General features: G+C 37.0%; 1 protein-coding gene across 1 annotated transcript in view; it reads left to right on the forward strand.

Moving 5' to 3' along the window:
- The first annotated feature begins 662 nt into the window (after positions 1-662).
- The window catches only part of LOC107674587 (unconventional myosin-XV-like), a 29,565-nt gene continuing 14,311 nt past the window's right edge, over positions 663-15,916 (forward strand). Inside the window, 31 exon segments of the mRNA XM_016468599.1 lie at positions 663-1,070; positions 1,852-1,934; positions 2,355-2,418; positions 2,694-2,803; positions 3,008-3,082; positions 3,634-3,730; positions 4,418-4,521; positions 4,727-4,790; positions 4,895-5,008; positions 5,122-5,283; positions 5,387-5,500; positions 7,505-7,563; positions 8,423-8,546; positions 8,654-8,749; positions 8,848-8,979; positions 9,085-9,210; positions 9,311-9,388; positions 9,469-9,620; positions 9,739-9,784; positions 9,879-10,003; positions 10,088-10,205; positions 10,732-10,907; positions 10,991-11,075; positions 11,164-11,217; positions 11,372-11,453; positions 11,935-12,062; positions 12,200-12,295; positions 12,560-12,795; positions 12,880-13,058; positions 13,846-13,918; positions 14,215-14,410. Of these exon segments, the coding sequence (XP_016324085.1) occupies positions 663-1,070; positions 1,852-1,934; positions 2,355-2,418; positions 2,694-2,803; positions 3,008-3,082; positions 3,634-3,730; positions 4,418-4,521; positions 4,727-4,790; positions 4,895-5,008; positions 5,122-5,283; positions 5,387-5,500; positions 7,505-7,563; positions 8,423-8,546; positions 8,654-8,749; positions 8,848-8,979; positions 9,085-9,210; positions 9,311-9,388; positions 9,469-9,620; positions 9,739-9,784; positions 9,879-10,003; positions 10,088-10,205; positions 10,732-10,907; positions 10,991-11,075; positions 11,164-11,217; positions 11,372-11,453; positions 11,935-12,062; positions 12,200-12,295; positions 12,560-12,795; positions 12,880-13,058; positions 13,846-13,918; positions 14,215-14,410 (3,756 nt within the window).

Genomic DNA, 15,916 nt, shown 5'->3' on the forward strand with positions numbered 1-15,916 from the left:
CAAGGAATTTTGGAGGCCAAAAAGAGGAGATGACTACATCTGTTCTGTCAAATGCTTTGCAAAACCCTAGTCTCCGGAAAGCAACTTATAGGCTCCCAGATGGTACAATAATATCAAGAAATGAGCCAGCACAACCAGCTCAATCTTCTTCACTGTTATCCAATGCTCTCCAGAATCCTAACATTCGAAAAGCAAGTTACAGGCTTCCTGATGGAACACTTGTATCCAATAGCACTGATGAAGCCGCGGACACAACAAATTCCTCACCGTACCTGGGAAGAGCTCTACAGAATATTAACATGCGTAAAGCATCCTATAAACTACCTGATGGCTCTCTCTTTTCTCGAAACCAACCAGCAGAACAGTCATCCTCTCCACTTCTTTCAAGTGCTCTTTTGAATTCAAACCTTCGTAAAGCTTCCTACAGACTTCCTGATGGAACACTTTTGACTAAGAGCTCTGAACAAGAACCAGAGAAATCAATTTATTCTAATTTGTCAAGTGCACTACAAAATGTTGGTAAGGCCAACTATCGCTTACCTAGTACCTCTGGCCTGTTTAGAAATCCAAAACAAGAGCAAGCTCCCCCTTCAATGCTGTCCAGTGCCCTTCAGAACCAAAACCTTCGTAAAGCATCTTACAGATTGCCTGATGGATCAGTCATGACAAGAGGTCAACCAGCTCAAAGTGAATCTCCCACATCACCCTTCCTGGGAAATGCCTTGACGAACGTTAACTTGCGTAAAGCATCCTACAAGTTGCCGTCAACACTGGGATGTTCTCCAGAGGACCCAAGGTATGCAGTAGTGACCCCTCAGATTCAGGGCCAGTCTGGTGAACACTGGGCTCAAAATCAAATAATAGATCTTCATGAGCCAGATGATGTCTGGTCTTCAGAAAGAGTCCTCCCTCATCATACTGTTCAGAACCTCACAAAATGGTCCATGTATAGGGATGAAGAACTGGAGAATTTTGTCATCCCTGTGTTTCCTGGCCAAGAGACAGATAGCACAGAACCTGCATGGCTACCAGATAGAGAAGGTGAACCTCAAGGGAACTGGTATGACAAGGTAACATAACTGGCATATAGTTGCTCTATATAAGAAACCGTTGCTTAGTTTTTGTTGCCATCTAGACTTTACCTGTGAAATTCTCATACACTAGAAATAAATACACTAGAAAAAAATTATACAATGTCTGTGCCACTAAAACTATGCTATGGTATGACTGATCTGAAGCTTCAGATTAAACAATTAGATTAGAAAGACTGAAATTTAGGTTTAAAACTAGGGGTCAAAAATAATAACAGGCAATGTCAAATATCAAACGAAAATATTATGACTTGGCTATTTGGATTGGTTACTGCAATATAGACTATGGATGACTGGATGGATCTTTTTTTTTTTTTTTTAGAAGTAATCAATTAAAATAGAAATGACTTGGCAAACTCAAAACAAGAACAATAACCACAATGCACCAAAATACACCTACCACGACAGCTATATTACAACAGCATCAGGTATCATTTCAACAGACTTTAGTCAGGGTAGCAGCATATTAAATTTTTTGACAGAAGTACAGTGTGCTCAATTGATTGTACATGCCAGTTATTGACAAAATATCTTTCCAAAACATCTTTATGTAAACAAAAACTCAAAACCATGCATGCCCTTGCAAAGTCTATAAGACTTGTAAGCCTGTCCCACAGCTTCATTTTAATTTTTGTAAAATTCAATATGACATCCACCCTGACTAAGGTCTATAAGTAAAAATGGTGTGAAACATTGGCCTTATATCATGATTGGTTTACACATTGTTTACACAATTTTCTTTTACTGAAATGCTTTTTAGATGTACTCAATTCGAAGCCTGCCCACAATGCTGTACCGTGAACGTGCAGAGGAGGATGGCTTTGAGGACATGACACAGCTTGAGTATGAAATTACTGAATAAGATGAATGCTAAATACAAACACACACACACACACACATGTTGGTATTGGTGGTTTACGGGGACTCTTCATAGGCGTAATGGTTTTTATACCGTACAAACTGTATTTTCTATCGCCCTACACCTAAACCTACCCCTCATAGAAAACTTTCAGCATTTTTACATTCTCAAAAAAAAAAAAAAATGTAGGTCCCCACGATGACAAGAGTCCCCATGAGTCCGTGTGCATTCAGGTTTAAGTCCTCACTGGGATAGAAAAACATGTACACACATACACATACACACACACACACACACACACACACACACACACACACACACACAAACACAGTATATATGATAACTGAAATTTTGTGTTCACATTTAAAAGAAAATGCTTTGTTAAAGAATAAAACTCTTTCCAGGGAACTGCACGAAGGTGCTGTGTTACTGAATTTGAAGAAAAGGTTTGAACGCAATTTGATATATGTAAGTAAATTGCAAAGTCCACTGCATATTTGCATATCTTAGTTATAAAGAAACACATAAATGTACTATTCATGTGTTTCTTTAGAACTAAAAAGTATGTATTTTAAAACCACTGGTTAAATAACATTAAAATGCTATTATACTGTTAAAAGTTTATTATTAAGAATTTTGCATGAACTTTAAAATGAAATAAAATGAATTAAATTCTAATTAAATTCATTAATGAACTATAATCAAAAACAGATTATTAACAAATAATTTTGTTTTCTTCCAAGACTTACATTGGAAGTATTCTGGTGTCTGTTAATCCATACAAGATGTTCAACATCTACGGAACAGACATGGTTCTGCAACACAAAGGGCATGCGCTTGGAGAGAATCCTCCGTAAGTTTATAAATAAATAAATAAGTAAATAAATAAATTCATTAATTCATTGATTCATTCACAATGGTAAATGAACAAATGAATTCATTTACAGTTTTTTTGCACTGGCACTGTTATAAAATGAACTTTCTTATCAATGCAAGGTTAATTGCTTATATTGTACTTTTTTCTTTCATTTGTTGTGCTTCTCCATTGTGTCTTCAGACATCTATTTGCCATTGCAAATGCTTCATACACAAAAATGATGGATGCCAAAGAAAACCAGTGCATTATTATCAGGTAGGATTAAGGTACACTTTGATCTCACAGAATGTAAGTGAAATATTTAAAATATATTTAAGCACTGTTCAACTTAACTCATAATTATGTGGTATGGAAGATCAAACAAAGGAATTGTCAGAATTCAAATAGCTGATCTATGTCCTGTCACCTCAAGTAGTCTTTTACATGGATGGAACCATCAGTGTCAGTTCTACTTGACACAACTGATCTTCTGGAAAACTTTATACCTAGCTCTGATGGAGATAGCTGTAAGGAAAGACTACTGATGTCTAGGCCATGATTGCAGCAGCAGATCATGTCTCTGTGAAATGCACCCATGGCTGTTCACAGTAGCTGGAACGACAGTTACACTCAAGCATTCAGTTTCACTTCTGTCTGCTGATCAGACACCTAACTCATTACTTATGTGCATAGCAAAAGACAAGGAAATCGGTTCCTCGCATGCCAAGCCACATTCTGTGCCAATTTAAAGTGCAATTAAGTAGTTAAACTGGTTATTTAGGGGGTTGCAGTCATCATGTGGTTTAAATGTGCTTATTGTCTTTCAGTGGGGAGAGTGGCTCTGGTAAAACAGAGACCACAAAGCTAGTTCTCCGGTACTTAGCCGCAATACATCACAAACAGAACATCACACAGCAGGTATGAGTTAAGCTCATGAACTCTTTTAAAACTGTTAAAATTCAGTTCAGCACATTTTTTAACTAATCTTTTTCTTCTATTTAACTTTTATGCAACGATACAGATTGAGGTATTGTACTTCTGTTTGGCCTTCTGTTGTTTGTACCCTATATGTTGCATGAGTTGTTGCACTTTGGGATATGCAAGTGTGCAAAACCTTTTTTTTTATTACCTATAAAATATTAAAATATATATATATATAATAATAATAATAAATAAATAAATAATATAATTATTATTTATAATACTAAATAATAAAGCAAAAAGTGTGTTGTTCATATTGTTCAAGTGATCATATGATCTTTTTGCTTAACGGAAGACAGTAAAATTAAGACTTGTCATAGGTTGTATCTTGTAAAAAGTGTAATTTGTCTTATTGCACTGGCAGATTTTTTTAACATGTTAAACAAGTTCAAAAACAAGTGAAAAAATCTGTCAGTGAGTGCAGTAATACAATATACACTCACATTCAAGATAGCATCTATGAACGTATTTCTCATGCAGTGTTGCTTTTTTTAAGTAAATTTATCTTGTTTTAAGTATTTTAGATAGTTTAACAGGAATTAAAAGGATAGTACTTTGCAGTGTTGTATAATTACAGCAGTTTATTGCTACATCCCTCACACAGTTATGTATTTATGGCTTATTCTACAGATTCTTGAAGCAACTCCTCTTTTAGAGTCTTTTGGAAATGCCAAAACTGTACGGAACGATAACTCCAGTCGATTTGGGAAATACATGGAAATATTTATGGAAGAGTAAGTTCATCAATATCAAGTCTTTTTACTGTGTTATGGACACACCTATTAAGAGGAAGCATTTCTTTGGAGTAACTTTACAACTGAAAGAGGATAACAGGGTCAAGATTAACATGAGGCTAGTTAAAAGGCCTGTATGTTGGTGTACATGGGTTAAGTTGCAAATTACATATTAATGCTTGTCTGATTTTCTTGCTTCAAACAGAGGGGTAATCAGCGGTGCCATAACCTCACAGTATCTACTTGAAAAGTCCAGGATTGTGTTTCAGGTACTTTACATAATGCTCATATGGACATTTAAAAGTTCATCATTCAATAAACAAATTCTTTATAGACGTCTGAAAGGTTAATTTCCTTAATTTTTATCTCCTAGGCCAAAGATGAAAGAAACTATCACATTTTTTATGAGATGCTTGCAGGCCTTCATTCACAGCAGAAACAGTCTTTATACCTTCAAGAAGCAGAGACGTATTATTACCTCAATCAAGTGAGGCCATGGTTTAATCATCTAGATCATTACAGCAATAAAAGCCTCAAAAATTCAAAAGCACTGCTGTTAAACTGCTTTTCTCTTTCGTGGATGCTCTTTTTGGTTGCAAGGGTGGAGACTGTGAGATTGTTGGCAAAAATGATGGGGAGGACTTCCGCAGGCTCCTCAGCGCCATGGAAATACTTCACTTCAGTGCCGAAGACCAGAGTAGTATCTTCAGGATCCTGTCTTCCATCCTCCACTTAGGAAATGTCTTCTTTGAGAGATATGAGGTATAGTGAAATTCAATCAAATGTATCCTCCTCATTTATGATGCCCTTTTTTAGTGGTGCCATGAATTAAGTTTCTTTTTTTTTTGACTCCATATCTTGGCAGACTGAATCTCAGGAAGTGGCATCAGTTGTAAGTGCTCAGGAGATCCGAGTGGTGGCTGAAATTCTACAGATTTCCCCAGAGGGTCTACAGAAGTCCATTACTTTCAAAGTCACGGTAAGAAAAACCTGCTTGATAATGTCTTCAGTACTAAACAAAACATTATCACATGTTACATAACACAGATGTAGTTTCTATTTTTGGGTATGCTTTATACTTAGTTGAAACAACTTATTTAATAAAATTAAAATGCTATTATACTGTAAATATTTTATTATTGTAACATTAGAGTCCACTGTAGGTGAGTTGTGATGAAACCCAAGTGCAGTTTGATATCCAGAAGACTTGACTTGATCATACTTGGCTTGACAAAGAAACATGAAATGAACAAGAACTTAAACCTGAACATAAAACATGACACTCACCAACAATGGTTACAGGAGACAAAGCTAGAAAAGAGACAATAGCAACACGAGGGCTATGTCAAACAAAATGGGTGACACAATCCAAACAATGAGAAACAAGACACATGACCAAAACAACTTGAACATATGCTAGCACTGAAAGTAAAAAAAAAAAAGTCCCTCTATTTATCTTCCTCTTATCTAACTTCTACAGGAGTACCTGTATTACAGCAGCAATATAAAATATACTTATAGCGAGGATTGTTATATACAGCAGCCCAAAAACCTTTGGACACTCGAGTCAAATTTTAAATTATTTTTTTTGCATTAGATAATACAATTGTCTTAATGCATTATTGTTATTTTATTGCACTGGATAATAAAATAAACGATCAATGCAAAATGTATTTTCTTCTCAGAACTAGCATTATTTTCAGAGCCATTTTTGCACAAAATTTTACTGGATTTACAGATGATTTTCACTAGATGTAGGAAGTCAGTTTCCCTCAAGGAAGTAAGTCAGTGTAGGAAGTCAGTTTCCCTCAAGTACACACTGTAGTTCAGCAAATTAACTCTAAACATATTACACTAACGTTTGAGAACCACAAAGAGTCAATTTTGAACAAATGTTTTGTTTTTAAGTGCTTGACTGAAAAGCATGCTGTCTTTCTCTATAATAGATGACAACTGCTTTGTCATAATGACATTCATAGACTTAATGGCTTGAGTGTCTAAATATTTTTGCAGCCACTGCATATTATGTTTCACATGAACTGACACTGTTTGACACTGTTTAAGATAGACTGGACTCGAGGACATTAACAGGAAGAGTCAGTGACTCACCTCTAGACCTTACATGACCTCCAGGCAGACCTTACGTCAAGGTCCCACGCCAAGTATCAACATACTGTTAGTGAAGGATTTATCATTACATCGTTTTCTTTAAATAATTTTTCTTGGAAACACAACCATCCAAATGTCAAGACTGCTCAATTTGATAGCAAGCACAAGACACCAAAAGAAAGCAGCAAATGGTGCGTATAAGCCCCAAATCCCTCAGATAGTATAACATGCCAAGTTGATTATGGCAGGGCAGCAGGCCATATCACTGTGGTAACTGGTGTAACCCAGTCAGGGAAAACCCTGGGCAGAAACAGACATCAAGGTGCCTTGAAGCCATATCAGCCTCCCATCATAGACTGTGTGTTTTTATGTCTTTATCGTGTAGCAAATACCATCCAACCCTCTGCAGGGGTGCCACCAAGAGGTCTGACGCAGTATTAACCCTGCTTAACCAGTCCATCACAATCACATTCAACATCTCTAAAACCTAAAAGGCTGTTCTACTGTGAATACACTGCGATCAAAAGGATTGTGTAACAAAACTTTACTTTCTGCAACAGTGCTCACCAACTTTTTCAGCAGTTTAAGAAGTATTCTTCCCATTCATTTTTTTTTTCTCGTAAGGGTTTTAAATAAGGCTTTGTTATAAGTTACTTAAGGGCCATATCAGTTTCACTTGCCTACTGATAGTGCCTTAGCAACATTTCATCTCAAAGAGATCAGCAACATTTGAATAAAGCTGGTTTCCAGTAAAAGCTGGTTTCCACAACACAGTAAAAGTGTTGTGTTTTAATATAACAGAACATGTAAGTTTATCCTTTTCAGAAACCTTGCTACAAGTATTTCTGATTATTCTGTACTTTTTTTTAAACAGGAAACAATGAGGGAAAAGATCTTCACCCCCTTGACTGTTGAGAGTGCAATTGATGCCAGGTAGAAAAACTACAATGCATTTCCATATGCTATATTTCACTTAGACATAACCGGTATAACCATGGCGTTTGTACGTGTCAAGCAGAAGAAAAGCAGGCTCGGCATCTGCTTTCAAGCGCTTTGAAGCTCTCAACTTCCTCCAGGAAAGTTTACCGGTGTTCCCTCTCGTCTTGTTTGTTTTTTGGTTTCGTCTTCCTAGTCTTTTCGACGTTTGACCTTGTAAGCTGTAATCTGTAATGCTAATATTTCACACCCTACAAACTCCTGAAAAGTACTTCAGATGAGTCTATCATGCTCTCAGCGTCCGGTGGATGCAGAAAATGATTGACAGGCAGAACTCCCTTTACAAGCCTTCTGATTGGCTAAATCTGACTGCAGCCCGTTTTATTTGACTATTTACAGAGGCTATAGGGCCGTCACAGATATCGTCGGGATATGACATTTATGTCAGTTATATTTTTCAGCAAATAGGATAATTTTCTGCATAAAATTGCAACTTTAAGTGAAATTGTGTGACAAGGCACACTTCCTAGAATTCAATAAAAATTCAAAAAATTCAAAGCAAAAGGGGTTTAATAAAAAATAAAGGGGTAATGAATTAAAGACTTAATAAGAATTAAATTAATTAAAGAATTAAAGAAGAAATAAGAAATATGGAATTGAAAAAAAAGATAGTAATGAACATTCATGTGTATTAGTTTTAGCATTAGTGTCATGAAAAGTTCCAGGCAGACATTCAGAGAGCTTCATCATTATAGATGAAATGGAAAAACTGCATGTAGGGTTCTTCAGATATTATTGTCTAACTACTGAGAACTAAAGTAATCAAATTATGGTAATTTTCCCTCTCAAACAACAGAGATGCTGTTGCCAAGATCCTGTATTCCCTTCTGTTCAGTTGGCTAACAGACAGAATAAATAGGCAGGTTTATCCTCGGAATGAAGCACTTTCTATCTCCATCCTTGATATCTATGGATTTGAGGTATGCTGCTGTAACTTGTTTGCTCACCCAGTAAAAGGGTTTGCTAATACTCTACATTGCTGTAAAATTTGGATTTCGTACGAATGAATCTTTTTTGTACTTTGTAGGACCTTACCTTCAACAGCTTTGAACAGCTTTGCATAAATTATGCAAATGAGTACCTTCAGTTCTTTTTCAACAGGGTCATTTTCAAAGAAGAACAAGTAAGCTGTCTTTATTCACTCTAATCCTCTGAGAACTGTAGATGAGTAAATTGCCTGTGGTATGCATCTGAAAAATGATTTTCTTTTGAATATCCAAGGATGAATATAACAGAGAGCAAATCAACTGGGAAGAGGTGCCTTTCTCTGACAACCAGGCCTGCATTGACCTCATTGCAGCAAAGCCTCATGGGATACTCCGAATTCTTGATGATCAGAGCGGGTTTCCACAGGTGTCATTTCTTCTTAATGTTCAGTGTTCTTGTTAGTGTTTATCTATTCATCGCTACTAGTTTGCATCACATTTTAATTAACCTTTTAAATAATTTTTCTACTAGGCTACAGATCATACCTTCCTTCAGAAATGCCACTATCACCATGGCAACAATCCACTGTATTCCAAGCCAAAAATGCCTCTCCCTGAATTTACTATCAAGCATTATGCTGGGAAGGTCACTTATCAGGTGCATTTAAACTACTTGCTTTGAGCTATCAAATATTTGAATTATTCCCTAATAAAGTATTAGTGGAGGAATGGTCCGAACGTTTTGTGATGCTTCACAGGTTCATAAATTTCTGGATAAGAATTACGATCAAGTTCACCAGGATGTTCTTGACCTTTTTATTCAGAGCAAAAACAAGGTAAGAGAAATTATTTAGCCATCATTAGCTAGGAATTAAATGACCCTAATAAACGGAACCTTATCTCACTGTGGTTTTAGATGGTTGCCTATCTCTTTATGAGCTATGCTGAGGTCCTCAACCAACAATCCCATGTTGGGAAGAACAGCACAGTAACGCGGCGATATCAGGCCTCAACGGTGGCAGCCAAGTTCCAACTATCCCTCATGGAGCTCATTGAAAAGATGGAGAGGTAGACCACCTAAAGTGTGCATTACGCTGTCTACATGAATCTCTTGTTGACTTTGATTAGCTTCAGATCCATGTACGTTATTTATCACCAAGTACTTTCATCTATTTTGTACTAACAGAGCCAACCCATATTTTGTGAGGTGCATAAAGCCAAACCAAAACAAGGTAAGGAACAGGAGTCACTGGGTTCAGAGGTATTAAGCTATTTGCATCTTGGCTGGAATTGAAATTGATTGAGAGAGTGTGTATAACACCGCAGGAGCCTGGTGTGTTTGACATGGAGCTGGTCAGTGCCCAACTTAACTATTCTGGGATTTTGGAAACAATTCGAATCAGAAGTGAGGGCTATCCGATCAGAATGCCATTTGATGTCTTCCTTTTCAGGTAAGAGCTAGAAGTGTCAAACTAAGAAGAGGCAATTTAAAGACTCAAATTGAATTAATTATTCAATTATTTGGTTGTATTAAGATACAAGTCCCTGCTAGGCCTCAAACAGCCGCCTCCTGCCAGTGGTGAAAACTGTGTCATCATGTTGAGGAAGCTTTGTCCTGTTAGACCAGGAGCATTTCAAGTCGGTGTCAGCAAGGTGAGCATGATTCTGATAAGTGCACTTGTCACTTTTCACCTAGTCTTAGGCTGCATCCGAAATCATATACTTTCCTACTATATAGTAGGCGTAAAACATATGTGAAAAGAGTAGTATGTCTGAATTCACAGTATTCATAAAACACACCTGGATGACTTACTACTTCCGGCGAGATTCCGAAGTGCACATCTGATGGATACTTTAGCATCCCATGAGGCCATAGTAGATGAGTTATGAATGGCAGTGAAGCAACATAACTGATGTTGGTAGGTCACATGACAATGACAACATGACAGATGTAGTATGTCTGGATTTCATTCATACTATAAAGAATATACTTTTTAATGATTGTAAAGTAATTACTTATTCAAAAGAAGTTCCTACTCAGAGAGTATGCGATTTGGACGCAGCCTTAGTCTGTCACACCACCCACAGGTAGTCCTTGGCACAGATATTTTACAATGTGGACCAGACTTTATGATGTGAAAGGTCTGGCTACATGAGCTTTGCACATTTTGTTTGTTAGTTGTTCATGAAAGAGGATATATACTTCCTGTTGGAGAGCAAGAGGGACAGAGTAAGGCACGTAGCTGCCCTGATTTTGCAGCGTTACGTCAGGATGTTCTTTGTGAGAAAACGCTATACGGCCTTCCGCATGAAGATCATACGGCTGCAGGCCCACTGCCGAGGCTTTCTCACAAGGTACAAACTATCATTTATCACTCTAAATCTTTCTGGCTCCTAAGACCCTTTTTGTAAAATATTATTTTACATTCTTTGCACAGAAAACAGTATGTGAAAATGAGAGCTAGCCTGGTGAAATTCCGCTCTCTGATCCATATGTACGTTGATCGCAAGAGATACATTAAGGTAAGAACAATGCGGTTTTAGTGCATAGTGGTCAGGCTGAGCAACAATCCCACATTTAATAGTTTTGCTTCTTTTTCTTTTCTTTTAGCTGAGATACGAGGCCAGGAGAAAGGCAGAAGGGGAGCAAAGGAGAATAGAAATGGTTATAATGACATTTACTGTCTAAATGGACCACATTTTACTGTATTTCTTATGCCTACAGCATATAGGGTGAAATATTATGAAATTGTTTCCACTGAAAAACTTATATTGATCAAAATCTGTTCTGAATAATACACTATATCCTTTATTTGCAGGAGCTGTCTAAACGGGAAGTGGTCAGCGTCACTCATCTGGTCATTCCAGCTGAACTTGGAGCATTGCTGCAGGCAGCCGCTGGTACTGCATTTTCTCACGCTAAGAAACACTAATATAACATAATATATATTTAAATAAATGATATTGAACTTTCTGTTTATCAAAGAATCATAAAAAATGTATCAAGGTTTTCACATAAAGCAGCCTAAAGCCATAAAGCAGTTTCTTGAGCACTAAATCAGCATATTAGAATGGTTTCTGAAGGATCATGTGACATTGAAGACTGGAGTAATGATGCTGAAAATTCAGCTTTGCTTAATTTAAAATATAACTTTGCTTTGCAGTTTAAAATATATAAAAATAGAAACAGTTGTTTTAAACTTTAATAATATTTCACAGTTTTGCAGTTTTTTTACTGTATTTTTTCATCAAATAAACAGCCTTGTTGAGCATAAAAGATTAAAAATCCTTACCGACCCCAAACTTACAGTAGTGAACAGTAGCATGTATATACAGCATGCACTGCCTGTCTCACTTCTCACCTCTCACGACTTTTTAGGAGGTAGAGAGCTCCATTCTGATTGTTTGGCTTTAGTCCAGGCTCCCACAGTTCAGGTGGAGTCACAGCTCACGCTACCTCTTGACATCAACAACTACACTATTTCCAAATTTGTCCAGATTCACTTCAAAGTAAGACTTGCTTAAGCAATTTATTCCAAAATCACAAATAATCTCTCGTACTCAGATATTTTTTTCTGGTCTGACTGATATACCGTATATTAAGTTGTATGTTTTTTTTATTTTTTTTTATTTTGATGAATGAATAGGAGGCAAAGTTTGGAATGTTAACTGCACCTTTAAAGACACCACTAACCCACATTGATGACGATCTTATACATGACGCTCTAGATGTCTTTATCATGGTACGCTGCATTATATTCTGTTAAAGATTTTGTCTTTGCCATCTATTATAGTGTACATGCAATAGAGCTCAAATGTGAGTTCTGGCATGAAAATCCCATGAATTTTCTCCATAGAGTAACAGATTTTTAACAATAACCTATAAACCCTTCAACACAGACCTATTATGAGCACGAGATTGTTATGTGAAGATATGTGCCTCTGTTGTAGCCATAAGTCAGTGTGATTTCAACTTCTTTAGCATTGTTATTTCTTTCACTTTGTAGATCTTGAGGTTTATGGGTGACCCATATCTAAATGGTGCTCAGGAGAATTTATTTGGAAACTACATCATCCAGAAGGGGCTTACCAACCCTGGTTTGCGGGATGAAATCTTATGTCAAATTGCCAATCAGGTTTGGAGAAACACCAATCCAGATAACTCAGAGAGAGGCTGGCTGCTGCTGCTAGCCTGCCTGAGTGCATTTGCACCATCGGCCAAAATGGAAAAATACCTTCTGAAGTAAGCAACACACCAATATTTACATTGATTATGTCACAAACTACATTTGAGCCTTCATTATGTTTTGGCTTTTATATGCATTAGGTTTGTCTCAGATCATGCCTATAATGGATTCAAAGCTGCTGGCCAACACAAGCTCATTCAAGCCACGCAGAAGTCCCTGTATGGACCGGAGGCTGCGAGGACTTACCCATTGTCCCTTCTGGAATGGACAGCCAATAGGAAGAAAGCAAACATGGTTTTGCAGGTGCACTGTTTTGATGGTGTGTGTCAGTTTCACTTGCACTGTTTGAGTTTCTGCAACCTTGAGTCAGTGTTGGCCAGTTAAAACTCTAAGGGTGGGTTGCATAATAAAAATGAGTCAAGGTCTAATTCAGTTGCATTTAACTTTAAACCTTAACTAAACTTTAAGTCTTGTTGCACCATTACTCTAAATTACATTTGAATTAAAGTTTAAGTAAAATAACACCTTGATTAACAAATCCTTGATTACCTCACATTTCTGCCTAATTTAGTCTTTATTGGTGCAACCTCCCCTCAGTTTTTACTCTTTATACACACATTTCAGCACTAACCCCTGCTGGAAAACAACAACTGTAACAGCCTAAGATGGTTGGGTGGTTTTATCTGGTGTTACAGTCTGGTCATAGCTGATTACAATAGCAGGCTGTTTTTAGATTGGTTTTGACTACTACTTTAGCTGGCCAGGCTGGAAGACCAGCTGACCAATCAGCTAAAACCAGCTGAAACCAGAATATTTTGAGATACCCTTGTTTGGAATGAAAGAGATATGCACACTTATATAAGACAAACTCAATAGATAGCGTACAAAACAGTTAAATAAAGCCCTGAAAGGCTCTTCCATCATTGTAATCTCCTAAATCAGCCAGACAGGTTCCTTTGTTTCTTAAAACCCTCTGGAGACAATTGTGTAAAGCGCATCTATATCAAGTGATACCTGATCTGTAGTGCTATACAGAATAGAAACAGACATTTGCGTGTAGTCTTCACTTCAAACCACAGCTGTTAAAAGTCATGTTCTATTGACAGGGACATCTTTCCTTTGCCCTATGCACTCCTGGACGAGTGGGGAGGATTTGGCTGGAGATATTCTACAGCATAGGTACACAATCATGCACAAACTATCCTTATTGTATTCCTTCTTTTGTTCCAACCGTTTTTCTCTCCAATGTCAGCCAACACATCTTTTGATTTTGCTCATTTTCAGCCAGTGTAGGTGTTGTAATGTTACCATCTATTCATCACAAGGAGCTTTTTAACATGCTGTATGCCATGTCATTAGTGCATGGCTCTTTCTTTTGGACATGTTGGGATATGTCCAGTCTATAATGAGGCCTTCGTTATCTCTGCCATCTGTAATTTGCCTGAAATGAATAGTCTCATTAATTGGATCCGCAGGGGTGTGACGGAGGCCTGGAAGGGGTGTTCTGTTATCATGAAGGAGCACGGACAGTGGGCGGAGCTCGCAGGGCATGATTATGTAATGGACTTGATCGCAGACATGGAACTGATGAGAAATTTTCCCAAGCAAAAGTCCTACTTCATCATTTCCGCTGAGAGTCCCACCAGAACTAGGTCCAATGCCAGTCTGTCAGTATCTACATGATAGTCTTGCATGTTTATTGTACTTTCATTTACACTGGAAATGGGTTATGTACTCTAATATGATGCATGATCATAAATATGAGTTATATTTTAATAGATCTGTTTTGCATGTAATTTAAAAGTGAGTTAAATGTGTGTCATTTCTGTGGCATTAGTGGCTCCAAACTAAGGACTAACAGTGCTTGAAAATGTTGTTTAGTGCCACTAGCAGCACAGAAATGACACACTTCACCTATAAGGCACAAAAAGTGAATATTTATATTATAAATATAAATAATTTCTGTTAATGCTCTGCTAGCTGATTTGTCATTCATCTTGGACTTTATAATGACATCTAGTGGGTGACATCTAGGGTTTCAGTTACAGATGCCATTGTAGAAATGCCCTATTCAAAGCCATAAGTGATTAATTCCCCTAGTAATATTGTCCAATAACAGGGAGCATGTTGGGATAAGGTGAATATTATTCATAGCTCAGTATCATGTGGTCCTAATATATTGTCTGTGTGCTCTCTGTGATGCAACCTGCTCCATGTATAATTAAACAGCTTTGTACTGTATATGCCACTGATCTAATGTACATCATGTTAAATATTTTTTGTTATTCTTTATAATTTACTTTTTAATGAGCAAAAAATACATTGTTAATTTTTTTAAGTGTAGTTATAGGCTAAGTATATTTTTGCAGTGTTATTGGATTGTTATCTAATATTTTGTCCTCAATATGAACTTTCACAGGGCTCTGTTTGGAAGCGGATTTGATTCTGATGATGACAGCTCACTTCTGCTCCCTCAGACAATGCCAAGCTCCAGTCTGCCATATTCAGCTGGATATTACAGCCACGGTCAGCTGTTTTTTTGGGCTAGTTTTTAAGCTGTTTTTACATATTCTGTACAAAGCAAATTGCATGATTCCTGTTTTTTTTTCCCATTACCTGTAAAAAAATAAAAAATAGAATCAGACTTCAGTGAGGCACCAACTCAGAAAGGCATGGACAGATATCTCGACAGCCTGTTTGACCCAGTTCTGTCTGATGGTAATGGGGTAGGTGTTTCTTGTTCATTAATGCCTAATTCAGATAAGTGTAAATGTAATAAAAGTAATATTATTTGGAGGTTAAATGCAACTATTTATGGAAAGAAGCTTAAAAATATAACAAGAATGCATGAAGAAAACAACTGGCCACTTGATCCTCATGGAGTAAGTGATTGAGTGTATCAAATGTGCTCTATGGGTGCCAGGTCCCCTGCATTGGGTGTGATTAAGTTACTAGTTTACCGTATTTCTCGCAGCATTGAGCGTACCTTATTTTTTTGCTATTAGCGTTGTCATTTTGAGATAATATCTGGTGCTTATAAACACATATAGAGATATGGCAGTGGGATTTTCATACAAAAATTTGATTGAGGGCACTTGTAAAAAATAAGCATGAGAATTTTTCAGTCAAAAAGGACTAGTTTAAAGTTATTATTTTTTGCTAACTTAAAGATCCTAG

The sequence above is a fragment of the Sinocyclocheilus anshuiensis genome, unplaced genomic scaffold (assembly GCF_001515605.1).
Source record: "Sinocyclocheilus anshuiensis isolate Anshui unplaced genomic scaffold, SAMN03320099.WGS_v1.1 scaffold152, whole genome shotgun sequence".
Classification (NCBI taxonomy): domain Eukaryota; kingdom Metazoa; phylum Chordata; class Actinopteri; order Cypriniformes; family Cyprinidae; genus Sinocyclocheilus; species Sinocyclocheilus anshuiensis.